At 42.1% G+C, this 23823-nt stretch overlaps 1 protein-coding gene across 1 annotated transcript in view; it reads left to right on the top strand.

The window, feature by feature from the left end:
- The first annotated feature begins 1168 nt into the window (after positions 1–1168).
- CFAP100 (cilia and flagella associated protein 100) overlaps positions 1169–23823 on the top strand; it is a 43192-nt gene continuing 20537 nt past the window's right edge. Inside the window, exons 1-9 of the mRNA XM_072989519.2 lie at positions 1169–1486; positions 4310–4468; positions 6632–6712; positions 8435–8541; positions 9686–9878; positions 12910–12977; positions 13674–13837; positions 15609–15689; positions 23323–23498. Coding sequence (XP_072845620.2) covers positions 4396–4468; positions 6632–6712; positions 8435–8541; positions 9686–9878; positions 12910–12977; positions 13674–13837; positions 15609–15689; positions 23323–23498 — 943 coding nt within the window. The 5' untranslated portion in view covers positions 1169–1486; positions 4310–4395. The remainder of the gene's footprint in view (positions 1487–4309; positions 4469–6631; positions 6713–8434; positions 8542–9685; positions 9879–12909; positions 12978–13673; positions 13838–15608; positions 15690–23322; positions 23499–23823) is intronic.

Below are 23823 nucleotides of genomic sequence, written 5' to 3'. Positions count from 1 at the left end.
AAGAAGGGGAGATGTGGGACATGCAGTTACCCCCTTATGAGCCTAAACCCTTCCTCTGTACCTGCAGCTTTCTGTTTGCGGCAAGAGGCCTTTACTAAAATGAGAGAACAGTATTGATTAATCCAGATTGAATACTTCACTGATTATTAATAAAAATATATATTTTAGTCAGAAGCCACTGCCTTGCTACAATGATACAGCTTCAGATGTGACAGCATTCTCACTCAGAGCAGCAGTCAATGAATCTCTAGTGTTATCTACCTTCTGCTTTGATCATCAGAAGGTGGGCATTGCCCTGCCAGATCTGACAGAAGCCCACCTATTTCCTCCTGACAGAGAAATCCCAGGAGACCTTGGAGAAGGCACAATGAATCCTTTTCTAGAAAAGGTGGTGAGATAATTCTGTGAGTTGGTGGGGAGCTCAATTCACTACTGTGCCCCTTTGGAGAAGACCAGCCTGTGTAGCCTTGGGCACACTGCACAATCTCAGAGCATCTCAGGAAGAAGGGAAAGATTTAACCACTTCTTGGTGCTCTATACCTAGAAAACCCTGGAAAGGATTGCCATAAGTTAGAATTAACTTGATGGCACACAATTATAGTACTTAGAAAGAGTAATTTGAACTTTCTTTTACACTATTTCATTCTCTTTCTGAGGCTGGGTTCTGTGTTTTTGCTTGTGTGCTGAGAATAATAGGAAACATTTTCCCAGTGGTGGAATCACAGTAAAGAGCAAAGTTTCACCTATTGAAGTATAAATCCTACAAATAAATACACTTTTTGTGATTTAAGTTTATTCCACCTGTCCATTTATTGAATGGCCTTGTGTATTGTTATTGTGTGCTGTGCTGTCAAGTCGGAACCAATTCAGAGCGACCCTAATAGGGTTTTCAAAGTAAGGGAGATATTTAAGGAGTGGTTTTACCAGTTCCACCCCCTCCCCAGTGGGTTTCCATGGCCAAGTGGAGATTCGAACCCGGTTCTCCAGAGTCCTAGTCCACTACACCACAATGGTATTAGTATTACTGCCATAATTATTTTAAATATCCCAGGACTGAAACTGTAACTCTGGCTCCTGTGAGCTCATTCTCTCTCCCATTCCGTCGACCTCTTCCATATTCTCCGTGAAGTCCTTTGGAATGGTGACGCGACACCCTGTCTTTTGTGACATCAGCATCTCCGGGCGACCGGAGAGAAAGGTTGCCACAGCAACGTAAACAAGAAGGGAGGACAATGGGAAGAAGCAGAACGTAGCGATGCCGGATCCTGTTCCCGTCCAAAGGCGCAGCTGTGCCTGTCGATGGGTTTGCTTTCGGGGCGCTCAGGGAGGACCTCGAGGACTGGCGCTTGCAGGAACAGTTAAACGAAGCGTTTAATTACGGAGTGAGAAAGACGAAACTGGCACATAAGAGTACTAAGTGAATTGTTTTCCTTCCTACGATTTTAGCCTTTGTTTTCTTTTTTTCCATCCGGACAAAGAATTTAGGGTGAGCCATATATCTTGTTTCATCTGATGCATTAAACGGATGGGAGAGAGACGTCTATGGCGTTTCCTGAAAGCAGGGGAAACCTGCAAGCTAAATAAATATTTTTCAGGACAGAAATTACAGAGAAGATTGTAAAAACCTAACATAGACCCCTAAAAGGTACAGGGGGAGAAAACTTAAGGATTTAGGTCTGAAGGCGCATCCCCGCCCTATCCATCCACAAATATTTATTCACATACCAAAAAAGTGCGGGGGGGGTTGTTTGACGATCCAGTTCTCTGTGGAACAAGTTTTCCCTCCAAAATATTTACATCTACGGTAATTCATGTGCCTCTTAAATTCCTGTCAGGGGATTTAAAAATATTTTCAGTGCTTTCTCAGCCCAGTTGTTGGTTTTCCTCTTGACAGGTGATTTATAGATTTGTGCTTAGAAATACAATTTGTTCATTCAAAGCCATGGTATTTTATACTTCTGTTTCCTGAATGCATCTTCTTTAGACATGGACAGAGAAAAGTTACATTTGTCTGGGGTTCTGTTTATATGCCAGTTTGGCCTTTAGAGGATAATATTGTACCTATTGTCTTTCTTGTGACACATTATATTGTAACTTATCCACAGCTACTGAAAGAGGACGGGATATAATTCATAAATATTTTGATTTCATTCTCTCTGCTACATGAGTCTGATGCCAGTTCTGATTTTTATTTTTGAAACGAAGTTGGCAGACTGTAATCTTACACAAGCAAACAGGAGAAAAGCTGCAATTTTATGCTTGTGTAAGAGTAGGTCCCATTGAAGCTTGTAAATTGTCTTCTGCGTACAGGCTAAACAGCTAACTAAACACTGTTGCCCTGTAAATTTGCTCTAGATTATGGGCTGGGTGACTCTGAAATTTTTATTTTTAGTTAAATAATTTTGATCTGAAAGGATTATTTTAAAAAAAAACAACAACCCTATAATAATATGCAAAAGTTGGCCTTGCTTCTGTAAAAAGTGAAATGATCCCACAAGGCCTACAAGCGGTCCCGTAAAATGTATCACTTTGCTTCTGGCTTGCTTGTATACATTACGTTGGGCACATTACATAGTTCTAGAACTATTCCCATCACCCTACAAAGGGAGACTGTTGCTGCTTGAGTATATATGCAGGCTTTTAAATCACATAGACATTTTCATCTGGTAGCACTGGTTCTTAACCTTGGGTTACTCAGGAGTTTTGGACTGCAACTCCTAGAAGCCTTCACCACCAGCTGTCCTGACTGGGGTTTCTGGGAGTTGCAGTTCAAAAGCATCTGAGTAACAAAGGTTAAGAACCACTGCGTAAGAGTATTCCTAAAAAATTAAAAGTTATTTCTGCTAAATTTACACATCTTCCCTGTAGGAACAATCTCTCTCTCTCTCTCTCTCTCTCTCTCTCTCTCTCTAAGAAAATTCTTTCTCTGCTTCATTGTAACTAGTAATAGGAAACTTTATGTTGTTCATGGTATTCATAGGGCGGTTGGTCAATACTGAACCAGCATGATCAACACCTGAGCCAGTCTCTACCATTAAGCAGAGTGAGGCAGCTGCCTCAGGCCATAGTTTCCTATATAAGCACGCAATTATACATTATTCCACTTGTCCTTTGTTACATTTCATTGGTTATTCTTATGTTTTCACCACCATAGAGATGGTGAGATGTGGCTCCTGTGTCACAATAATTTGCTGGTGTTGGGTACAACCAATGGAGGCTACTTCAGCCAGTAAAAGGCCCTAAGCATGGCCAGATCCACAATGGTCCCCAAGATCTGGAACCATCTTCATCTTGTACTGTGCATCTTTAAAACTTTAAAGATTGTTTAAAAACATGTTATTCACGCAGGCCTTTTGTGGGTTCCTGTCTGGGTTACTAATATCTACTTTATCAGGCTAAATGTAACTGCTATATTTTAATGTGAGGTTTCATGGATCAAGTCCACTTCCTCAGACAGAAGAGCGAGACTACATGGCAAATATTTATACATTTATACATGGCTGAAAATAAAGAAACTGTTTGCTTCCTGGGCACAAGTTGTTGATTTTGTGATATTTCACACCTTGTAATGACTTTTGAAACTCTTGTTTGACATTCAGTTCCTTTCTGAGGAAAGATTTTTTTTTACTTCTTCTGTCTGTTTTCATTTTTTTTTCTTTTACTGATTTCATACTTTAAACATTGCTCCTCATGCTGAGATATATATTGGAAAGTGTTTCTGAACTAAAAAATGAAAATAATAATAATCCTGCCCCCCCCTTTTTTTAATGATAATCATGTGCCTCTAACAGGGTATGCTAGTAGAGATTCAAAGGCACTTTTTCCATACTCAGAAAAGCTGTCCTGCTGAACCGTCGCTTGCTAAACAGAACAGGGCCAAAGAATTTTACAACTGGAGGGGACTTAAGAGTTATGTGCTCCAACCTACTATTTAGTGCAGGAATCCAGCAACCATTGTACACTATTTGTAAGGGAGAAGGGGCATCTCCTGTCAAACAGCTCTTCCCATTAGGAAATTTCTCCCAGCGGTTAGCCAAAGTGTGGTTCCTTTAGAGATACAGGAGCTTTGCCACCAGCTTTAATTTCATCATATACACAGCTGTAGTTGGGAGGAGGGTTGGGGAGGGGGAGGCATATTTCTAGTGAATTTATCCAAATACAGTATTCTTGAATAAATAGATACAATTGTATCTCAGAAGTATCTTTTTTTGCTACAGATTTGGTGGGTTACGCTGTTAATCAGAAGGTGATTGATGAGTTGGGCCATCTTTCCATAATGCATGATGTCTGTTTTCTGCCATTGTTCTAGGAAGTGAACACCCTACGTCCTTACTGGGAAGCAAGTCTCCAGTGTAAATCTTAACCTTCGCTTTGACCAGGCAGCTTGGCTCAATCATGTCTGGAGTCTCTTTCATGCGTTCCAGGACATCTCTGGACCCAGACTCAGAAGGCTCTGAAGCAACTTACAGTAAGTTTCCTCCATTCACTTTTCCTAGCACTGCCATTAATTGTTTTGGCAATAGGGATGTAATGTCATGATATGAGTAACTGGAATAGAATTCCAGAATGTGACACTTATGGGACAATTCTTTTAAAATGTTGAAAGGCAGCCAGACTTGATGCTTTGTTTCCTAGAGCACAGGCTCTTCACAAATTAAACTTTTAAAAAGTAATTTGCAACAAGAAGTGGAGGTCCAGAGTTTCCAAAACCCTTTAAACTAAACTTAAAGAAGTATTAATAGAGAAAGAGTTAAATACAATAACGAGGTGAATGAAAAAGATAAAAATACTGTACTATAAAGGAAATTTGGGGTGGGGGGAGAAGATGGAATATCCTGGTTAAACATATTCCAAATGGAAAGTTGGACTAGAGTTTGGACTAGAAAAGTAAGAGAGATTAGAAAATGGACAAAATTTGAGGAGATTAAAGACAACAACAAAGATCAGGGAGAAAGAAACAAAAGAAAGGAAACAGTGTAATATATAAGATTTTGATATATTCCAGATTTGAACAAGCAATGATGAAAAACCAGTGGCAGGAGGACTTTGAGGAAGATATTTATTTAAAGAGAGAATTGGAACAAGATATGGTCACAAAGAATAATGAAGAATATGTCTATAAGGGCAAAAGAAGATTGTTATAAGGTAGCATGGAGATGGTATTTTATTCCAGTAAGACTGAACATAATAAATAAAAACATACCATCTCAATGCTGGAGATGCAAAAAGGAAAAAGGGACCAATATGCATATATGGTGGACATGTGAAAGAATAAAGAAAGAACGGGCACTGGTTTTTGAGGAAATTTTAAAAATTATTGGATACGATATCCAAATATCACCAATTACTGCCCTCCTGAAGAATGACCATCTGAAAAAAGATCAGAAAGAGTTAGTTTCTATAATGGTTACAGCAGCAAATTAATCTTGAATATTGGTATAAAGAAATGTGGAGCTTAACAATTAATGACAAGTTAACATGTGAAATGGAAATAAGTAGAGGAATGGTAAAGTCTAATAATTTCAAGGATGTATGGAATTTATACTTGAATTATGTCTTTTCAAAGGGAAAAGGCTATATGCCAGCAAAAGTACCAATGTATTTTTTGGACAGGTATGAGGTGAAAAGGGATATGAACTGATATTATTGGTCACCTAGTCCCAAGAGTGAAGGTGGCATGGGTAGGGAAAGTCCAATGTGTATTTTGTTTAGTCACTATTGAATTTACATTTTAGTTTTAATTTTGTAAAAAATAAAATTTAATTTTTAAAAAGAATGTATGTGTCATATTTGGTAGTAGTGTTGCTAAGACATTGCTTTAAATAGACTTTTAAGTAGAAACTGCTTTTGAAAATTCAAATTCAAAAAAAGAGAAGATCCTAAATAGTACAAGGTGTCCCCCCAAATGTACCATTTTGAAATGATGAATGACTGTTATTTATTATAGGAGGGGGGGAATCCTAATATTTGGCTTGTTCTTGAAACAATGCTTTGGAATTATAGCATTGCCTGGCATTGCTATATAAAAAAAGTACAGGCTGGAGTCCAGTTGGTGTTTGCATGTTTTTCATAACTTTCTGCAAATAATGGTAGCTAAATCACAAGGTGTTGGGATATATCCCCATTACACAATCAGGCACATGACCAGGCACATAACTAAGAAATGCCCCAGCATCTTGTCAATCAACTGCAATTAGCCACAGCAAGTTATGTATACCTGATTCTGACACTAATAGGATTCTGGCCACAAGTTAACTATGTCACTTTTTATGCTTTACTCCCAAATTCTGCCTGCTTTCAGATCATTGAAAACATGAAATAACATGTTTGATAACAAGCTGAACTTCCGTTCTGAAGGATGTCTGTTAGCCATAGTACATGATTATCTTCACTGCATATCTAGGGCGCTTTGTTCTGTCTTGCAATACGATATACAGTTTCTTTAGAAATCAGGACCTGCACACGAAGGAACTGTTTCAGGCTCTGTGCAAAACAGGACACATGGGCATTGTAGTTTCTGTGACTTGAGCGTTCATGCAATCATTTTGTGGCTTACTTTCCTGTAACTTTTTAAAATTATGTCTTACTCCTGATAGCCATATGACTAAGCATCTGATCTTTATTGGAACAGGGCAAAGGCTGGCATCTCGGCAAATAGGAGATGTGTTTACAGCTCCCTCAACCAGGTCTGGACCAGAGACAGCAAAGTCAGGTAAAAGGAACTTTTTGATTTTTTTAATGGCTGGCTGGCTTTTGTGGGTTAGGTCCCAGTCCCACCACGCCAGCAGTCTTCTGGCTTGATTTGGCTACACAGCTAAGAGATGGGCAGAAGGCAGATCAGGGTCCACTGGTAGGCCGTTGAGTAAAGTGCAATAGATGAGTGGAGATGCTGGGATTCTTCGTGTTCCCATTGTTTGCAAGAATGAAGACAAACAAGCAAAGAGGTGTCGTAATCCCTGGCATGTAATACTTTCAATGTAGTTTTGTACTTGTGGGTTAAGTTGGTTGATGTGGGAGTTGCATGTAACAAATGCCAGGCCAAACTGAAGATCCTCTGAGGGGCAAATGAGACACACAGCTGGAGGAGCTTGAAAATGTTATTGTTTGGACTACAACTTCCAGAATGCCTCAGCCACTAAGAGAAGGGCTTTCCCTGAATATTTTAAAAGCCAAGAAGGTTCGTATCTCTCCATATGAGCCTTCTCAGCACCTAAGAAGGGAGAGCCTTTTCACACTCACACTGCCCTCTCAGGCACATCTGGTGGGGATGTAAGAAAGGGCCCTTTCGGTGGCTGCTCCCAGGTTGCAGAATCGTCTCTTCGGAGAGGCTAGGCTGGCCCTTTACCTCTTCTCCTTCTGGTGATAAGTGAAGACCATTCTTTTTAGACAGGTTTTTAACAACTAATGGTGCAGTGAAGAGTTTTTATTTTGTTTGCTGTACATTATTGTCATTTTATGTATGTTTGAATAGGCTTTTATAGGTTTTAAAACTGGTTGAACTAATGATTTTAATACTATTGGATATTTAATTGTTTCTAAATACAATAATTTATGGTTGCTGTGGGTTTTCTGGGCTGTTTGGCCATGTTGCTAAGGTTTTTCTTCTTAATGTTTCTCCAGTCTCTGTGGCCGGCATCTTCAGCGGACAGGAGTCAGAGCTCTGTGCTCTGGTGCAGTTTGTTGGATAGTTATTTATAGCTGTAGAATGAGCTTTTGTCCTTTTCAGGAGATTGGGCGATTATGGTGATCAGTGTGTTTTTTGTTGCGGGTGTATTGTTGTGATAAGGGGGAGGGATGATCCGCCACTGTGATTGATGGGTGTCTTTCACTATTCTTTTGTGTGCAGTGATCACCGGTCCTTGTGGCTGGGTAGAGTTTGTTAACCTTTTGCAGGCTGTATTTTTCAGTGCTGGGAGCCAGGCTTTGTTGAGTTGAGGAATAGCCATTTGCCTGTAGGACCCAATTCAGATGCTTGAGTTCGGTCCTGAGAAATTGAGCTTCACAGAAAACCCACCTACACAGACCGGTACCTACGCAAAAACTCCAACCACCACCCATGACAAAAAGAGGCATAATCAAAACACTGGTAGACCATACAAATTGGAACCGTGAACCCCGATTTCAGCCACCCACTGCAGACTAAAACTACTGGAAAAATCAGCAGTAGCTGAACATGCCCTAAAACAAACTGGACATGAAATTCTATTTCAAAATACAGAAGTGCTGGACAACACCAGCAATCATTATGTTAGACTTCAGAGGGAAGCCATTGAAATGTAACGATAACAACCTGTACATCCCTTATATGAACACCAATAGATCTCTGCCCATAGTCCCAAAAAAAGCCATTTTCCTGTTAACTTGCTCATGAAAACTGCAGGAAGCAGTACTGCTGTTGCTGCTTTGATGATATCAACCTTTTCTTTTCTTGCAGATTCAGCTCAAGAAGGAAATGTGTTGTTTGACAAAAACCCATTTAAAATCCCATCAGACATTGATATCTTCTTATTACGAGACAAGCAGAGAGAAAAGGCAAAACTTGTACGTAGAAATCACAAGTGTCACAAATTGGTGTGATGCCCTTGTCGGCTGCCCCTTTTTCCTTTGTCATGTTGTTCTCGATAAAGGGTGGTGAGCTGTCCAGAAATTGTGGGACTGTAGCTCCCAGCAGTCTAGCCAGATAGCTGTTGGTGAAGCATCTTGGAAGCATCAGGAAAGCCACGGATTTCTGTCCTCATGCCCGTTCCCCCTATCCCGAGTCAGAAGCAAGCCTCGGGAGCCATCCGTTCACACACAGTACAACTATGACTATATCTAAGAGAATCTTTGAGCATACAAGAATGAGGATGGGATCTTTAAAATCCTGGTGCAAAACAACCCTGGATCAGATGGCCCAATCAATGGGGTGACCGACAGCTGGAAGATATACCAAAAATGGAATCAAATTGAGAGTGTGGAGGTGGGGAGTTAATTTAGAAACGGGGAAATGCTAAGGAAAAAGATGACTGGCCCTATAATAGTGGTTGGGGTTGAGGCTGGTCTTAGTGACCTTTCTGGGACCCCTAACAAGCAGCCTCTTGAAATTTGAATTCTGTGCAACTCTAAGATTTCAGTAAATAGATCTATTGGAGAGACGTGTGGCCATGCTGGCACCAGGTTAGGAGAGCCTCCTTTGCGGAAAGGCTGCAGCCCTGTGGTGTTCATGCAGACGTTTCCTAGATTGAGGCCATGGTAGACTCTGAGTATGGCTGTTGGAAGGATTGTCCATGAAACCCCAAAGAGCCACTGGCAGTCAGTTGGTGCACGCCAACTCCAAACGGATGTCCCAGGGGGCTGATCTGATGGAAGGCAACATCCTACATTTCTATATTCCTGCACAAACCAGGTCCTCTCACCTTATCAAATGGGAAAGGACTACTTTAGTAAGGCTTTCCATGAGGGCAAGCGGCAGTGCCGAGAATCCATATGAATGGTCATCACCAGGATACTGCTCCTCTAGTTACTTCCAGAGCTCAGAAGAGTTACTTCTTGGACTCCAGCTCCCCTAGCCAGCATGGGTCCAGCCACTGTGCCATCTTCCAGGTAGTTCCTTTGGGCCACCTCTCTTTAAAACTGGTAGCAGGGTTTTGGCAGTCCTTGACAAGCCCTCTTCTGGAGGCCTTAGTCTATCCCTTTGTACCTGCAGGAGCGAGAGCAAAAGAAGTCCCTGAAGGTCCATGAGAAGATGACTTCTGCCACTCTGCAGAGTGCCAAACAGTCTGGGTTCAAGAAAGCCATCCAGATGGAAGAAGAATCTGAGGACAAAGAGTTGGCAGCAGAAGCCGAACGACTGAAAGCTCTCCGAGAAAGCATTTCGTGGAAGATAGCTGTCACAAAAGGTAACCTAGGAATCGCATGGAAACCGCAGGGGGCAGAACACATTTGCTAAACTTGCTAAGTGCAGATCCTAACAAGCGTGTAACATAACTAGGACTCCTAGCACCCACGTTTCTGATGAATGGTGGTCGGCCGGTGAGATAATCTGCTGCTACCCATTAGCAATCTCCCCTGTCCCCTCTGAGATTAGCTATAATCCTGGGGGACTCGCAGATTAGTACCTATGAATGAGAGTGTGAGAATGATCCCAGGAAGAATATATTGTTGTGAATTATATCTACAGCAGGCAAATATGTTTTTGGTGTAGATTGGTTGGGAAGGGGCAATTAAGACCCATTAGCTTTGCAAATGACCTGCTGCTGATAGAGGGAGAAAAATGTTGAAATGAATGCATTAATAAAATGTAAATGGCTTCCTGCATTTTTGCACTGTGCTTGTGTGTATGGCTGTGAAGGGTGCCACAATGACACCCTGCAGTGAGATCTTAAGGGGCTACTTTTTATAAGGAACTAATTGTGTAATTTGATACTTCTGAGCAGCAGTAATACAGTAGTTGCTTTATCACTGGCAGGAGGCCAGAAAAAATTGTACAGGGAAACACTCTTTTCTTCCCTCTAGTGGCCAGTAATTATCCTGCACTTTGCAAATATTTATAAAAATGCAAAAGATAATAACCACTTAGGACTCATGACATAAACATGAAAAAAGAATCCTGTGAAAATGCCTTAAAATGTTTTCATTTACCCTTTCAAAGTAACTTTGAGAAGTAATTAGAATGTTACTCATTAGTTACTCAAGGGTAATTTGTAACGTTCTTATATTACTTTTATTGTAACTTTGTAACTATTTGGCACATCACACATTATACAAAAAGTAACAGGGAACTAACTACACATTATGCAACAACCTCTGCCTGAACTCAAAATTTATTGTTGCTTCAATGTTCCTTACATCTCCAACCTTTTGAATGGGACTAGAGCTACGCACGAGTAGGCCAATTATATGGATAGGTTCCAAAATGTTTTAATGTAGTTCGTGAGCTGTTGGTTTTTAAACCAAAAGGAGTAATGACAGGTTGCAATTATTAGAAGAGGACTCCTCTCCCCATGGGGGAGGGGGCGGCTTCTGCTTGACATTTTCCTGTCCTGCAGTTTTCTCACTCAGAACTGTGGGTACTGCCAACTCTTCTGGCACCAAAAAAAAAAAAAAAAAAAAAAAAAAAAAAAACCTAAACATTTTGGAGAAGGAGTGGGATTTTCAGTGGAGAAATGGCCAGAGGGAATGCATATATGCTTCCTATTGCCTTAAAAAAGCATCGGGAAAGCATGCATTCCCTGAGACAGGGAAAGAGGCTTGGCTTTGGACCCCAGCACTAGCTGTTGTCACACAGAATTGCACTAACAGCCCGAACTGCTTTGAGCTAATCTGTATTTATTGTGCCTGGGGGGGGGGGACAAATTGGATGCCTCTGGTTGGACTGAACATTTGGTCCCAACTTTCTTGTAACATCCTCACACAGCAAGGCTGGGGCTGCCTGTAGTAGGGCCAGAGGTTGCAGGTGGACTTCTCTTGGGCAAGGGAGGGAGATGTAAGCGCCCAAAAATTTCCAAAATACCCAAAAATGGGGGGGGGGTGAATAATTGGTCTCTTTTTTGTATTAAATGGTGTTGAGTGGGGAGTGACAGATATAGAGGAGGGTCATCAGGGTTCAAAACGCTGTACTTCTAAAGATCTCCTGTGGGTTTTGTTGTCTGAGATGGAGCAGCAGAAGGTCCTCTCCCTCCCATCCAGATCAAGGTGCACAGCACTCAGAATTAGCTGTGCAGCTTTGGTACATGTGGCAGAAAATCCCACATACAGCTTTCCCCATCGCAGGCAGTGACCATTTGTTTGAGGTGGCCACCTCACTGTGTCGATCATTAGGGAAATGTTTCTATTTAATATCCATTACTGCCATGTGGCAGATGCTATTTGAACACATTACAAATGGGGCAAAGATGGAGAATAAGTACTGTAGTTGCAAGCATTTGTGAAAAGTAGAACAGTTAGAGGAAGTGTGAAGGATTTTTAATCTAGAAAGATGGTTGGTTTTTACTGGCAGGTCTCTTCCCTCCCTTTTATTCTTCTTCCAGCAGTGGAATAGCCATCTTAATATTACAAAGGGGGTGAAGTTTGTAAAGGCTTGGGTAAAAAGCCAGGTATTAATTTGCTTTTGGATTGAATCCCAGAATGCCATTTTTAACTTAATATATTTTTTAATGTTTGTCTACTTTTAATTACTAGATTATATTCTAATTAATAGTTTAATTGATTTTTAATCTTTAACATGTTTTTAATTCTGTTCTTTTAATATTGTGAGCAGCCTTGGGTCCCCTTATCGGGAAAAAGGCAGCCTATCAATAAACCAAACAAACAAATATTCTGCACCACAGGGAACTGTTAAATGCTCTTGAAACACAGGCTGAATTCTTATTTGTTTGTTTTTTACCCAAGCAAAAGGCAGGCAGTATAACATTCACTCACTTCTATCTGGCAATTAATAAGTCACTGCTGCAGTTCATGGGGTAGAGTTGCCCACTGACTTAGTGCATGCTCCAGAATCCCAGCGGGGGCTTGTTAGTTGCTAATTAGAAGGGAATAAATAGTACACAAAATTGCCTCCAGCATTGTAAGTAAGTAAATGAATGAATGAATGAATGAATGAATGAATGAATGAATGAATGAATGAATGAATAAATAAATAAATAAATAAATAAATAAATAAATAAATAAATAAATAAATAAATAAATAAATAAGGCTGAGAAGCATGCAGCCTTCCAGATGTTGTTGGACCATGCTATTATGATGCTTAGCCAGTATGGTGAAGAATGCTGATGGTTGAAGTCCAACCACATTGGGAGGGCGGGACACACATTTCCCATCTCTGTATTTGTTTTGCATGTATTTTCCTTTCTGGCTATCACCAGTGTATTGCTTAAGCTGCATGTTCTAACCTGCACATATTTATCCCTCCTTTCTTTCTCTGCTCCCAGATCAGGTTGTAGAAAGAGAGACCATTCATGATTACATCAATCAGAAACGGCAAATGTTCTTGCTGCAGGTATTTGAGTTTGCTAAGCATTTATTGCGGGGAACTGTTCTTAAAACCTGTTCTTACATAAACCAGCTGGGGAATCTTCAGTAGTTTATAGATTCAGCTGAGCAGAGAAGATAAACATGGAAACTACATGTTCCTGAATTATCCTGAGAACACCAGGATCCAAATATAATAATATGTGAAGGTGCTATCTTTCTGTATGCAGGGAGATTTTGATGGAAAGCAATGGTTCCCAACCTTGGATTCCCAGATGTTCTTTAATTACAACTCCCAGAAATCATGGCCAGCACAACTAGTGGTCAAGTCTTCTGGGAGTTTTAATCCAAAAACATCTGGGGGCCAAGGTTGGGAAACACTGATGTAAAGGAATAAACAAATGCACTGCCCTATAGTCTACATTCTTTAGATGTATTATCTTTACAGGACTATACTATACCACATGTTTTCCCCGTCAATTAGTTACCACAATGTATTGAACTGTAGACTATTTCAAATAATAATTTAATGATTGAATGTTGTGTTGTTCCATTTTGATATCTGAAAAATCTGAAAGCCAGTAAATCCGAATGACACATCCAGGCAGAAACTGTAGAAGTGTAATTGAGTGAATCTCCAGTTCAAGTTATTTGTTTTCCTTTTCTTTTTTTATATATCTTATTCGCCAGCTTCATTTCACTTCTCTTTTGGATTAAATTTCAGTATGCTGTAGCTGTAAAAAAAGATGAAATTCAGAAACTGGAGAATTTGGCCATTCAAGAAGAGGCAAAACTGGAGAAAGCTGAGGAAGACCTAGAGAAAGATGCTGCCATGTTTGATGAGTTCTTGAAGGAGAATGACCGAAACTCTGCTCAAGCTCTGAAAATGTAATGCTGGTGTTTAGTCTCTTTAAACATATAGGAGGGAGCAAGGGAGCCATCCAGATGTTGGTCAACTGCAACACCGATCGCCTCTAATGAACATAGGCAGTGATAAGCACTGTTCACAAGCCAAAACAATCTGTAAGACCAAACATCTTATCCTCCCATTTTGACTTTACTAAAAATCACAGCTGGCAAAAGGAACGTGGGAACGTAATTAGGGTGTTTCCTTCAGGGGCTGATCTGGAAATTCAGTGGAATTAGCCAAATGGGACCTTTGAGTCCAATATCCTTCCAGCTGTACAATTTAAAAAGTAAGAAAGAAATATAATTTGTGAGGCAGATATAAGAGTGTAACTAGATGTAGATCTTTTGTGTATATACCAATGGGGGAAACATGAAAAAGGCTCCCTCTTTAGGATTCATCTTTCCTCGATTACCAAGAGCTGTTTAAACATGAATGATTCATATGAATGAAAGGGGTAAAGAAAAGGTTCATGCTTCTTTCATTTAACCATCTTTTTGCCCTTTGTCAAATTGCCTGGGAAATTTTTCATCTAATTGCATTGCAAGGGCTGTAGTCAGCAGCCAGTGTCCTTGAGTGGTGAACAGGACTTTTGAATCTGTAAAAGGGCCTGGCTTGGTTAGAATCCAGTGATGAGTACCCTTTCTTTGCTTCAGTCTTACTGCATGGGCATGTGAATTCCTAGTGCACTCTATCTTGGATTTTACTGCCTGCTCATTGGTTGCCTGCTTCTGTGCCTCCATCTTGGATCTTTTCTTCACTCTATTCCCCTCCAGAAAAGGGGATGAGATCCTCCTCTCTTTTTCTTTGGACTAAATTTGCTCCAGTGTGCCTTTTTTGGGATTATTTTTGGATCCACTTTACTCACCCCTGACTTATGCATTCATTCTTCACTTAACTGACCAACCAAAAGAAAAATAGTTAACAAGCATTTTAGAAAAGTTGGAAAACTCCTCTAAGTGGAGTCATGACACCTCAGCATCAACTGGTAATTGTTCTCAGTAGCTGAATTTTCCCTGTTCCAACTCAGACTTCTAGAATCACTGTTTTCCCTCTTTCCCTCAAACCAATCAGTCTACCAGAAAGGAAGGGGGAACGTCATGCACATCTTTACAGAAGAGCAAAACTGCTGCTCTGAGAACAGAATATTTTATTGTAGATGCTCCAAAAAGGAGGAAAGTATAGGCCTGCATGCATATATCCGTCTGTTAGACTCCATAGATTCACAACATAATCTGAGATATCCAAAAGGGAGGTTGCTCTGCACGGAAGTTAAGTGTCGGTTTTAGAAGAGTGGGCTTGTCTCACTGCAGTGACACCCAATAAAATCACAGAAATTTAATTCATAGTGCAGATGGAGAGGGAGGCCAGGAATGGATCAAAGGGCCAAATGCTACATTACAAATAACCCAAAATTGGGTAAATGCAGGGTGTGTGTGATTGCTACAGTAGAAGCAATCCTCACCACCTACAATTGCAAATTAGCCTGCCTTGTTTTGTGACTGGTCTTCAAGTCTTAAGCACCATCATATCTCCTGAACACTAACTTGATTTCAATGCTTAATGGCAGGTTATCTGTAATGTATAGTTTGGCCCAAAGACTGAAAGAAGCTTTTATCTCCCCTAACAACTACTTGTACCTTTTCAAAGATGCCTGTCTCAGACGTTGAAGACCATGCCCACCTCTGGTAAGTGCGTATCGCTGTCCACTGTTTTGCACGTAATTGCTGTAATTTGTCCCTTCTTATATAGTGCTGAAAAAGAAACAAAGGCCAAGTTGGAGAAAATAGTTGAGATCCGAGAATTGACAGCCCAAATGATGAACATACAAAGGTAATAACTGCTCAGAAAATATTGGAACTGACAAGATAATTAGCTATTTTTTTTCTTTTTCTTCCTGGTGGCTAGCCAATAGTACACTGGCTTCATAGAGTCCCGTTCACATGTTTAGATTCCCAAGACTTGCATGCTCTGTGTGGGACTTCACAGGGTGGCCTCAGGGCAAGACCTAACTGTTCTACTAACATGCAAATAGAAGTGGAAGTTCCTCTCTTTATCCCACCACGAATTGCCTCATGCTTCAAAATGCTAATTAGCTTGTTTTGGCTTTGTGATTGGTCACTGGAGGTCAACGTGGGCTTCATCTGACTGCTGAGGTACAGAACTTTTAAGGGTCTGCATGTTGAAAGAGAGAATAGCAGGAAATACACATTTCTTTTAACACGTAAAAAGACTGTCAGTACCCAGATTATGGAGAAGAGCCCCAGATTCCCTTCCCCTGACCACCATATACACTTCTCTACAATCTGTGCCACCCTAACCTTCCAAAGATGGTAGCCAAGGAGATCGTGGTAAGAAGTAAAACAGGAAGCCCTCTCTTTCCCTGCCCTAATTTTAGCATTGTGGGGCTTGCTGACTCCTCCTTGCAGTTCCATCAGCATCACTGGGAGCAAGTCCCCTCCCCACCATACAGCCTTGAGGTGCTCAACAGTATCTGCTCCAGAAAGCTGCAAAACTCTGTGCGACATTGCGCAGGAATGATTTTTGCCTTCCCACATACACTGAGGGAGCTTTTCTTTCAGCGGATATAGAGCATTCGGTCCTAGCAAACAATAACCTCAGTAAATTTAAACTTCATTTCCAAAGATGTATCAATGTTAGTCTGCTAGGGGGAAAAAACAGAAGCAGAGAGAGATTGAGATTGAGAGCAAAATAATGTGCTGTTTTAAAGTCCGGCTGATTTATTTTAGTGTGAGCTTTTGTGGATCAAAATCCACTTCTTCGGACGAAGAAGTGCAAATATGTGTTTTCTATATTTGTGCAAAAACAAGACCTGGAGCTGATTGTGGCTCTGATCATCAGCTTCTCATAGCAAAATTCAAGCTTAAACTGAAGAGATTAGGAAAAACCACTGGGCTACTCAGGTATAATCTAAACCACATCCCTTATGAATACACAGTGGAAATAAAGAACAGATTTAAGGAACTAGATTTGGTAGACAGAGCGCCTGAAGAACTTTGGATAGAGGGTCGTAACACTGTACAGGAGGCAGCAACGAAAACCATCCCAAAGAAAAGGAAATGCAAGAAAGCAAAGTGGCTGTCCAACGAGGCCTTAGAAATAGCAGAGAGGAGAAGGGAAACAAAATTCAGGGGAGATAGGGAAAGTTACAGAAAATTGAATGTAGACTTCCAAAGAATAGCAAGGAGAGACAAGAGGGCCTTCTTAAATGAACAATGCAAAGAAATAGAGGAAAATAACAGAAAAGGAAAAACCAGAGATCTGTTCAGGAAAATTGGAGATATTAGAGGAACATTTTGTGCAAAGATGGACATGATAAAGGACAAAAATGGGAGGGACCTAACAGAAGTCGAAGACATCAAGAAGAGGTGGCAAGAATACATAGAGAAATTATATCATAAAGATTTGGATATCCCGGACAACCCAGACAATGTAGTTGCTGACCTTGAGCCAGACATCCTGGAGAGTGAAGTCAAGTGGGACTTAGAAAGCCTGGCTAGCAACAAGGCCAGTGGAGGTGATGGCATTCCAGTTGAACTATTTAAAATCTTAAAAGATGATGCTGTTAAGGTGCTACATTCAATATGCCAGCAAGTTTTGAAAACTCAACAGTGGCCAGAGGATTGGAAAAGATCAGTTTATGCCAATCCCAAAGAAGGACAATGCCAAATAATGCTCCAACTACCATACAATTGCACTCATTTCATACACTAGCAAGGTTCTGCTCAAAATCCTGCAAGGTAGGCTTCAGCAATATGTGGACCGAGAACTCCCAGAAGTACAAGCTGGATTCCGAAGAGGCAGAGGAACTAGAGACCAAATTGCTAACATGCGCTGGATTATGGAGAAAGCCAGAGAGTTCCAGAAAAATAACTACTTCTGTTTCATTGACTATACAAAAGCCTTTGACTGTGTGGACCACAGCAAACTATGGCAAGTCCTTAAAGAAATGGGAGTGCCTGACCAGCTTATCTATCTCCTGAGAAACCTATGTGTGGGGCAGGAAGCAACAGTTCCTGGACATGGAACAACTGATTGGTTCAAAATTGGGAAAGGAGTCCCCCAGCTTATTTAACTTATATGCAGAATACATCATGCGGAAGGCTGGACTGGAGAAATCCCAAGATGGAATTAAGATTGCCAGAAGAAATATCAACAACCTCCGATATGCAGATGATACCACTCTGATGCCAAAAAGTGAGGAGGAATTAAAGAACCTTGTAATGAGGGTGAAAGAGGAGAGTGCAAAAAATGGTCTGAAGCTCAACATCAAAAAAAATTTGATCATGGCCACTGGTCCCATCACCTCCTGGGAAATAGAAGGGGAAGATATGGAGGCAGTGACAGATTTTATTTTCTTGGGCTCCATGATCACTGCAGATGGAGACAGAAGCCACGAAATTAAAAGACGTCTGCTTCTTGGGAGGAAAGCGATGATAAACCTTGACAGCATCTTAAAAAGCAGAGAAATCACCTTGCCAACAAAAGTCTGAATAGTCAAAGCTATGGTTTTTCCTTTAGTGATGTATGGAAGTGAGAGCTGGATCATAAAGAAAGCAGACTGCCGAAGAATTGATGCCTTTGAATTGTGGTGCTGGAGGAGGCTCTTGAGAGTCCCCTGGACTGCAAGAACAAACCTATCAATTCTAAAGGAAATCAGCCCTGAGTGTTCACTGGAAGGACAGATCCTGAAGCTGACTCTCCAATACTTTGGCCATCTCATGAGAAGAGAAGACTCATTGGAAAAGACCTTGATGTTAGGAAAGTGTGAAGGCAAGAGGAGAAGGGGACGACAGAGGATGTGATGGCTGGACAGTGTCATCGAAGCAACCAACATGAATTTGACACAACTCCAGGAAGCAGTGGAAGATAGGAGGGCCTGGCGTGCTCTGGTCCATGGGGTCATGAAGAGTCGGACATGACTAAACGACTAAACGAATGAATATTTCTGCATCTCCCCATGACCAGGTGAGGATGTAGATAAGGGACAAAGTGGCAATTGTTCCTTAACACAGGAACAGGATTATCAAGCTGTCAGTTACTTGCTGAACTGTTCAGAGAAGGCCAGGATAAATGGTGTTTGTCTTAACATTACAGCATCGTAGAGTGTCGCTTTGTAGATCATGGATTAATGTCATGGCTGAGCTATCCTTAAGGGCAGTGTGCTTAATCAGGAAAATCTACATGACCCATAAGGTCCATTGCTTTTAAGGAGAGCTCAGTTTTGCACATTTTAGCCCAAGAACTCACGTGGAGAGAAGCCATGTTTCCAGCAGCTCTCCATCAGCTCCCCCTCCTTCAGATTTTATTGCTTGCTTTGCCTCTGCTTTTGACTGCTCGGCTTGGGGCCTTCGCCCCCATAAACTCAAATCCATCTCCAACAGCCTCCCTGAGGGAAAGAAGATCTGCGGCCAGTGTGTGGTGGGACAGGTTCAATTGTGTGTGGGAGAAACTTGGGCTTATTTTGTTTATAGCATATATATAAGTATGTATAAGTGTATGTATGTATGTGTATATATATTAATATTTATTAATATTTATTAATATATATTAATATTAATATGTTATTAATATTTTTTGATTTTTTTTAATTTTTATTTTGATTATTTAATTTTAATTATTATTAAGTTTGATATTGTTGGTTTATATGTTCCTTATTGATGTATTTATTTTAGTTTCTGTATTGTATAATTTTCTTTTAGTATATTTGTATTAAGTTATTAGCTCTTTCCTTTTTCTTTCCTCTATTTGTCTTTTCTTTCGTCATGGAATGGGGGCCTGCCCTCCCAGCAAAGGGCCACAAAACATCTCTGTGATTACAGGTAGAGGGCGATATGGCGTTGACTCCATCCCTACTCGTGTCAGAAGAACTATGAACAGATGTTTAAAGGCTGTTCCTTGTTCTGAGACGAAGATCAACCCCCAGTATCGAGGTAGCCAGACCAGCCAGCCCTCTACTCTATGCCTGGTGTTGTTGAACACCAGGTCTGTATCTAATAAAACCCAACAGATTTACGACCTTATCTTGGAGGAAGATGCAGACCTGGCCTGCATAACCGAAACATGGATTGGCGGAGAGGGGGGTCCCCCCCAGCTCTCATCTGTCCGCCCGGTTATGCTGTCCAACACCAGGGTAGACTGGAGGGATGGGGGGGAGTAGCCATCATTTATAAGTCCACCTTGGAGGTAGTTAGGCGCTCCTCGGTGGTAAAGCCGGGTCTTGAGGCTCTCCACATGTGGATTGGGGCTAGGGACGGTATTGGGATCTTGCTGGGTTACCGTGCTCCCCGCGACCCAGCCACTTCCCTTCCAGAGCTGGTGGACTTTGTCTCCGTGGCACTGTTGGGCTCCCCGAGGCTATCGGTACTGGGGGACTTCAACGTGCGTGCGGGGGCAGAGACTTCCGGTTCAGCTCTTGAGTTCTTGGAGACCATGGCCTTCTTGAACATGTCCCAGCATGTTAACGGCCCTACACACGTGGGCGGCCATACATTAGACCTATTCTTTTCCACCAATGGGAGCAAGAGTGGTCCGATGGTGACTGACCTCGAGTGGGTACCCTTGTCATGGTCGGATCACCACCCAATAAGATGTACCACCAAGATGGCTCTTCCCCCCTCGCAGGGAGCTGGGACCTATTGTTATGGTCCGCCCTCGAAGGCTACTGGATCCGATTGGATTCCAGGATGCCATGAGAGGGGTTACAACTGACCTGGCTGGCGCTCCTGTCGAGGCTCTGGTCGATGCCTGGTTCATTGCCGCAACTAGTGCCGTAGACACAATCGCACCTAAACGCCCTCTCCGCCGCAGAGACCGCCCGGCGCCCTGGTTTACCCAGGATCTCCGGATGTCGAAGCGGGTCAGGAGACGGCTAGAGCGCAAATGGAGAAAGAACCCGACGGTTTTTAATCGTATAGCTGTTAAGGTCGCTACTAACCTTTACCAGGCCAAGGTAAAGGCTGCCAGTCGAACATACCTCGCTAACCAGATAAGCGAGGCGTCCAATCAGCAGGCGGAATTATTCCGTATAGTACGTGACCTATCCGGAATTGGCCCGGGTGATAGGCTTCCCCCTACTTTTACACCGGGCCAATTTGCAGCATTTTAAAAATCTAAAGTGGAGGCCATCCGCCGGGACCTCTCCCCTTTTCTGAATACAGTGAGTCGAGCTGAGATGTCCAGCGCTCCATCTTGTCCGGTGACTTTTGACTCTTTTCAGCCTGTTTCACCCGATATTGTGGCCAGGACGCTTGACCGCTGCCGTGCCACCACCTCCTCTTTGTACCCTTGCCCGGCCTGGCTAATCAAGGCAGCCAGGCCTTCAACAATGGAATGGGCTACTGTAACAATTAATGGGTCTTTCCTTGAGGGCAGATTTCCCTCCGCCCTCAAGGACACACTCATTAGGCCCATAAGAAAGAAACCGAGTTTGGCGGCGGACGAAATTGGCAATTACAGGCCTGTCGCCAATGTTTCTTTCTTAAGCAAGGTAGTCGAGAGGGTGGTGGCCGATCAGCTTCAGTCGTTCCTGGATGAAACAGATGCCCTGGATCCATTCCAGTCGGGATTCAGGCCGCGCCATGGAACAGAAACGGCATTGGTCGCCCTGTGTGATGATCTATTGAGGGAGGCCGACAGGGGCAAAGTGTCTCTGCTGGTCCTCCTCGATATCTCAGTGGCCTTCGATACCATTGACCACGGTATCCTCCTGGGGAGGCTCACCGAGTTGGGAATAGGTGGCAGGGCATTTGCCTGGCTCCGTTCCTTCTTGGAGGACCATCCCCAGAGAGTACAGCTTGGGGAGAATGTCTCGGCCCCGTGGAGCCTCAATTGTGGGGTCCCACAGGGGTCGATCATCTCCCCAATGCTGTTTAACATCTATATGAGGCCGCTGGGGGGGTCATCAGGGGGTGTGGAGCTCTGTGCCATCAATATGCTGATGACACGCAGCTCTACATCTCCTTTTCTCCAACTACAGGAGATGCCGTTCTGTCCCTTCAGCGTTGCCTGGAGACCGTACGGGAATGGATGCAGGAGAATGGGCTGAGGCTGAACCCGGACAAGACGGAGGTGCTGAGGGTGGGTGCTCCCACAGCTGGGGATTTGGGAAATTCCCTCATTTTTGGGGGTGTGACCCTGCCTGCCAGTGATGGGGTTCGCAGCTTGGGTATCCATCTGGACCCGGTGCTCACTATGGAAAACCAGGTGGCATCTGTGGTCCGTACCACATTTTTCCATCTTAGGCGAATAGCACAGCTGCGACCCTACCTTGACGTGGGGTCTCTCACTACTTTGGTACATGCGCTTGTAATCTCAAGATTAGACCACTGTAATGCGCTCTACGTGGGGCTACCTTTGAGGCTGCTGCGGAAACTTCAGGTGGTGCAGAATGCTGCGGCCAGACTACTTACTGGAGTTAGAAGATACCAACATATCTCCCCCATTCTGGCCGCATTGCATTGGCTGCCCATCTGATTCCGCATCGACTTCAAAGTATTGATGCTTACTTATAAAGCCCTAAACGGTTTAGGACCTCAATACCTGGTGGAACGCCTTCTCCCACCAAGATCTACCCGTGTCACTCATGCGAGCCAGGAGGTGAGGCTGAGGAGCCTGACGCCGAGAGAGGCCTGGAAGGAAAAGACCAGAAATCAGGCCTTCTCGGTGGTGGCTCCTCGCCTATGGAACAACTTACCTCCTGAGATTCGCGCGGCTCCCTCGCTGGGCACTTTTAAGAAACAATTAAAAACATTCATGTATAAGCAGGCCTTCCCAATAGTTAATCCCTGACGATCCTTTCTTCCTATACTCTTTCGATCTTTATCTTCGTTTACTTGTAATGTTTTAAATATTTATTGTTGGTTGAGTGTAAGCCGCCTAGAGTGGTCGAATGTGACCAGATAGGCGGGATAGAAATGAAATAATAATAATAATAATAATAATAATAATAATAATAATAATAATAATAATAATAATAATAATAATAATAATAATAATTATTATTATTATTATTATTATTATTATTATTATTACTACTACTACTACTACTACTACTACTACTACTACTACTACTACTACTAATAATAATAATAATAATAATAATAATAATAATAATAATAATAATAATAATAATAATAATAATAATAATAATAATAATAATAATAATAATAATAATAATAATTTGTATCTGGAAGATCTTGTTCAGGCTGTTACCTAGATATCCCAGTTGAGGCAACCGCATTGTGATGCAAGAGTTCTCTGTTGGTGCACAAAGGTTGGCAGCTGCCTCCCTCTTCTCTGTGTTTGTTTTTGCTGAGAGGATAGAATAACGGGGAAAGAGTCCCATCAGGAAAGATCACCCTTTGGACAGAGCTACCATTGAGGGATTGAAGATGATTCCCTTTGTTGCAGCACAGTCTTGATTTAATTCATTTTACTCCTACAGTGAGATAGCCAGGTTTGAGGACACTTTGCAGGAATATGTGGTATTCAAGGATTTCCTCTACCAGCTGTCCCCCAAAGAGTGGCGAGAGGATTATGAAAGGAGACGGCTGAAGGGAAAGGTGGCGAAAATCATTCCTGATCCTTCAGAAGACAGATCTACAGTGGCATCATCAAAAGGTAAGGTTTCCCATCAAAGGAACGTACATTTTACTTATATGCACATTTTGCTCATATGGGCATATACACCTCCAAGCATGTGCAACATACTAGTGGCAACTAGTATCTAGAGATACTGTGATTTTTGCTGCAAACTATATGCACATATAGCTGGGCTGGCAGAAGCATGCTCCCCTGTTCCTTCTTGCCCAGAACAGCCTCCTCACCTACCGTCTCCAAAACAGAGAACTGGGTGATTCTCCTGAATGCGGCAAACTGGGATGAACATATAAGAACAGCTGTACAAAGAGAAACCCAGAGGCAGGACATGGAGACATGTGTGCAC

The sequence above is a fragment of the Pogona vitticeps genome, chromosome 2 (assembly GCF_051106095.1).
Source record: "Pogona vitticeps strain Pit_001003342236 chromosome 2, PviZW2.1, whole genome shotgun sequence".
Classification (NCBI taxonomy): domain Eukaryota; kingdom Metazoa; phylum Chordata; class Lepidosauria; order Squamata; family Agamidae; genus Pogona; species Pogona vitticeps.
The sequence above is the reverse complement of the archived record's forward strand: the minus strand, read 5'-3'. Positions and strand labels throughout refer to the sequence as shown.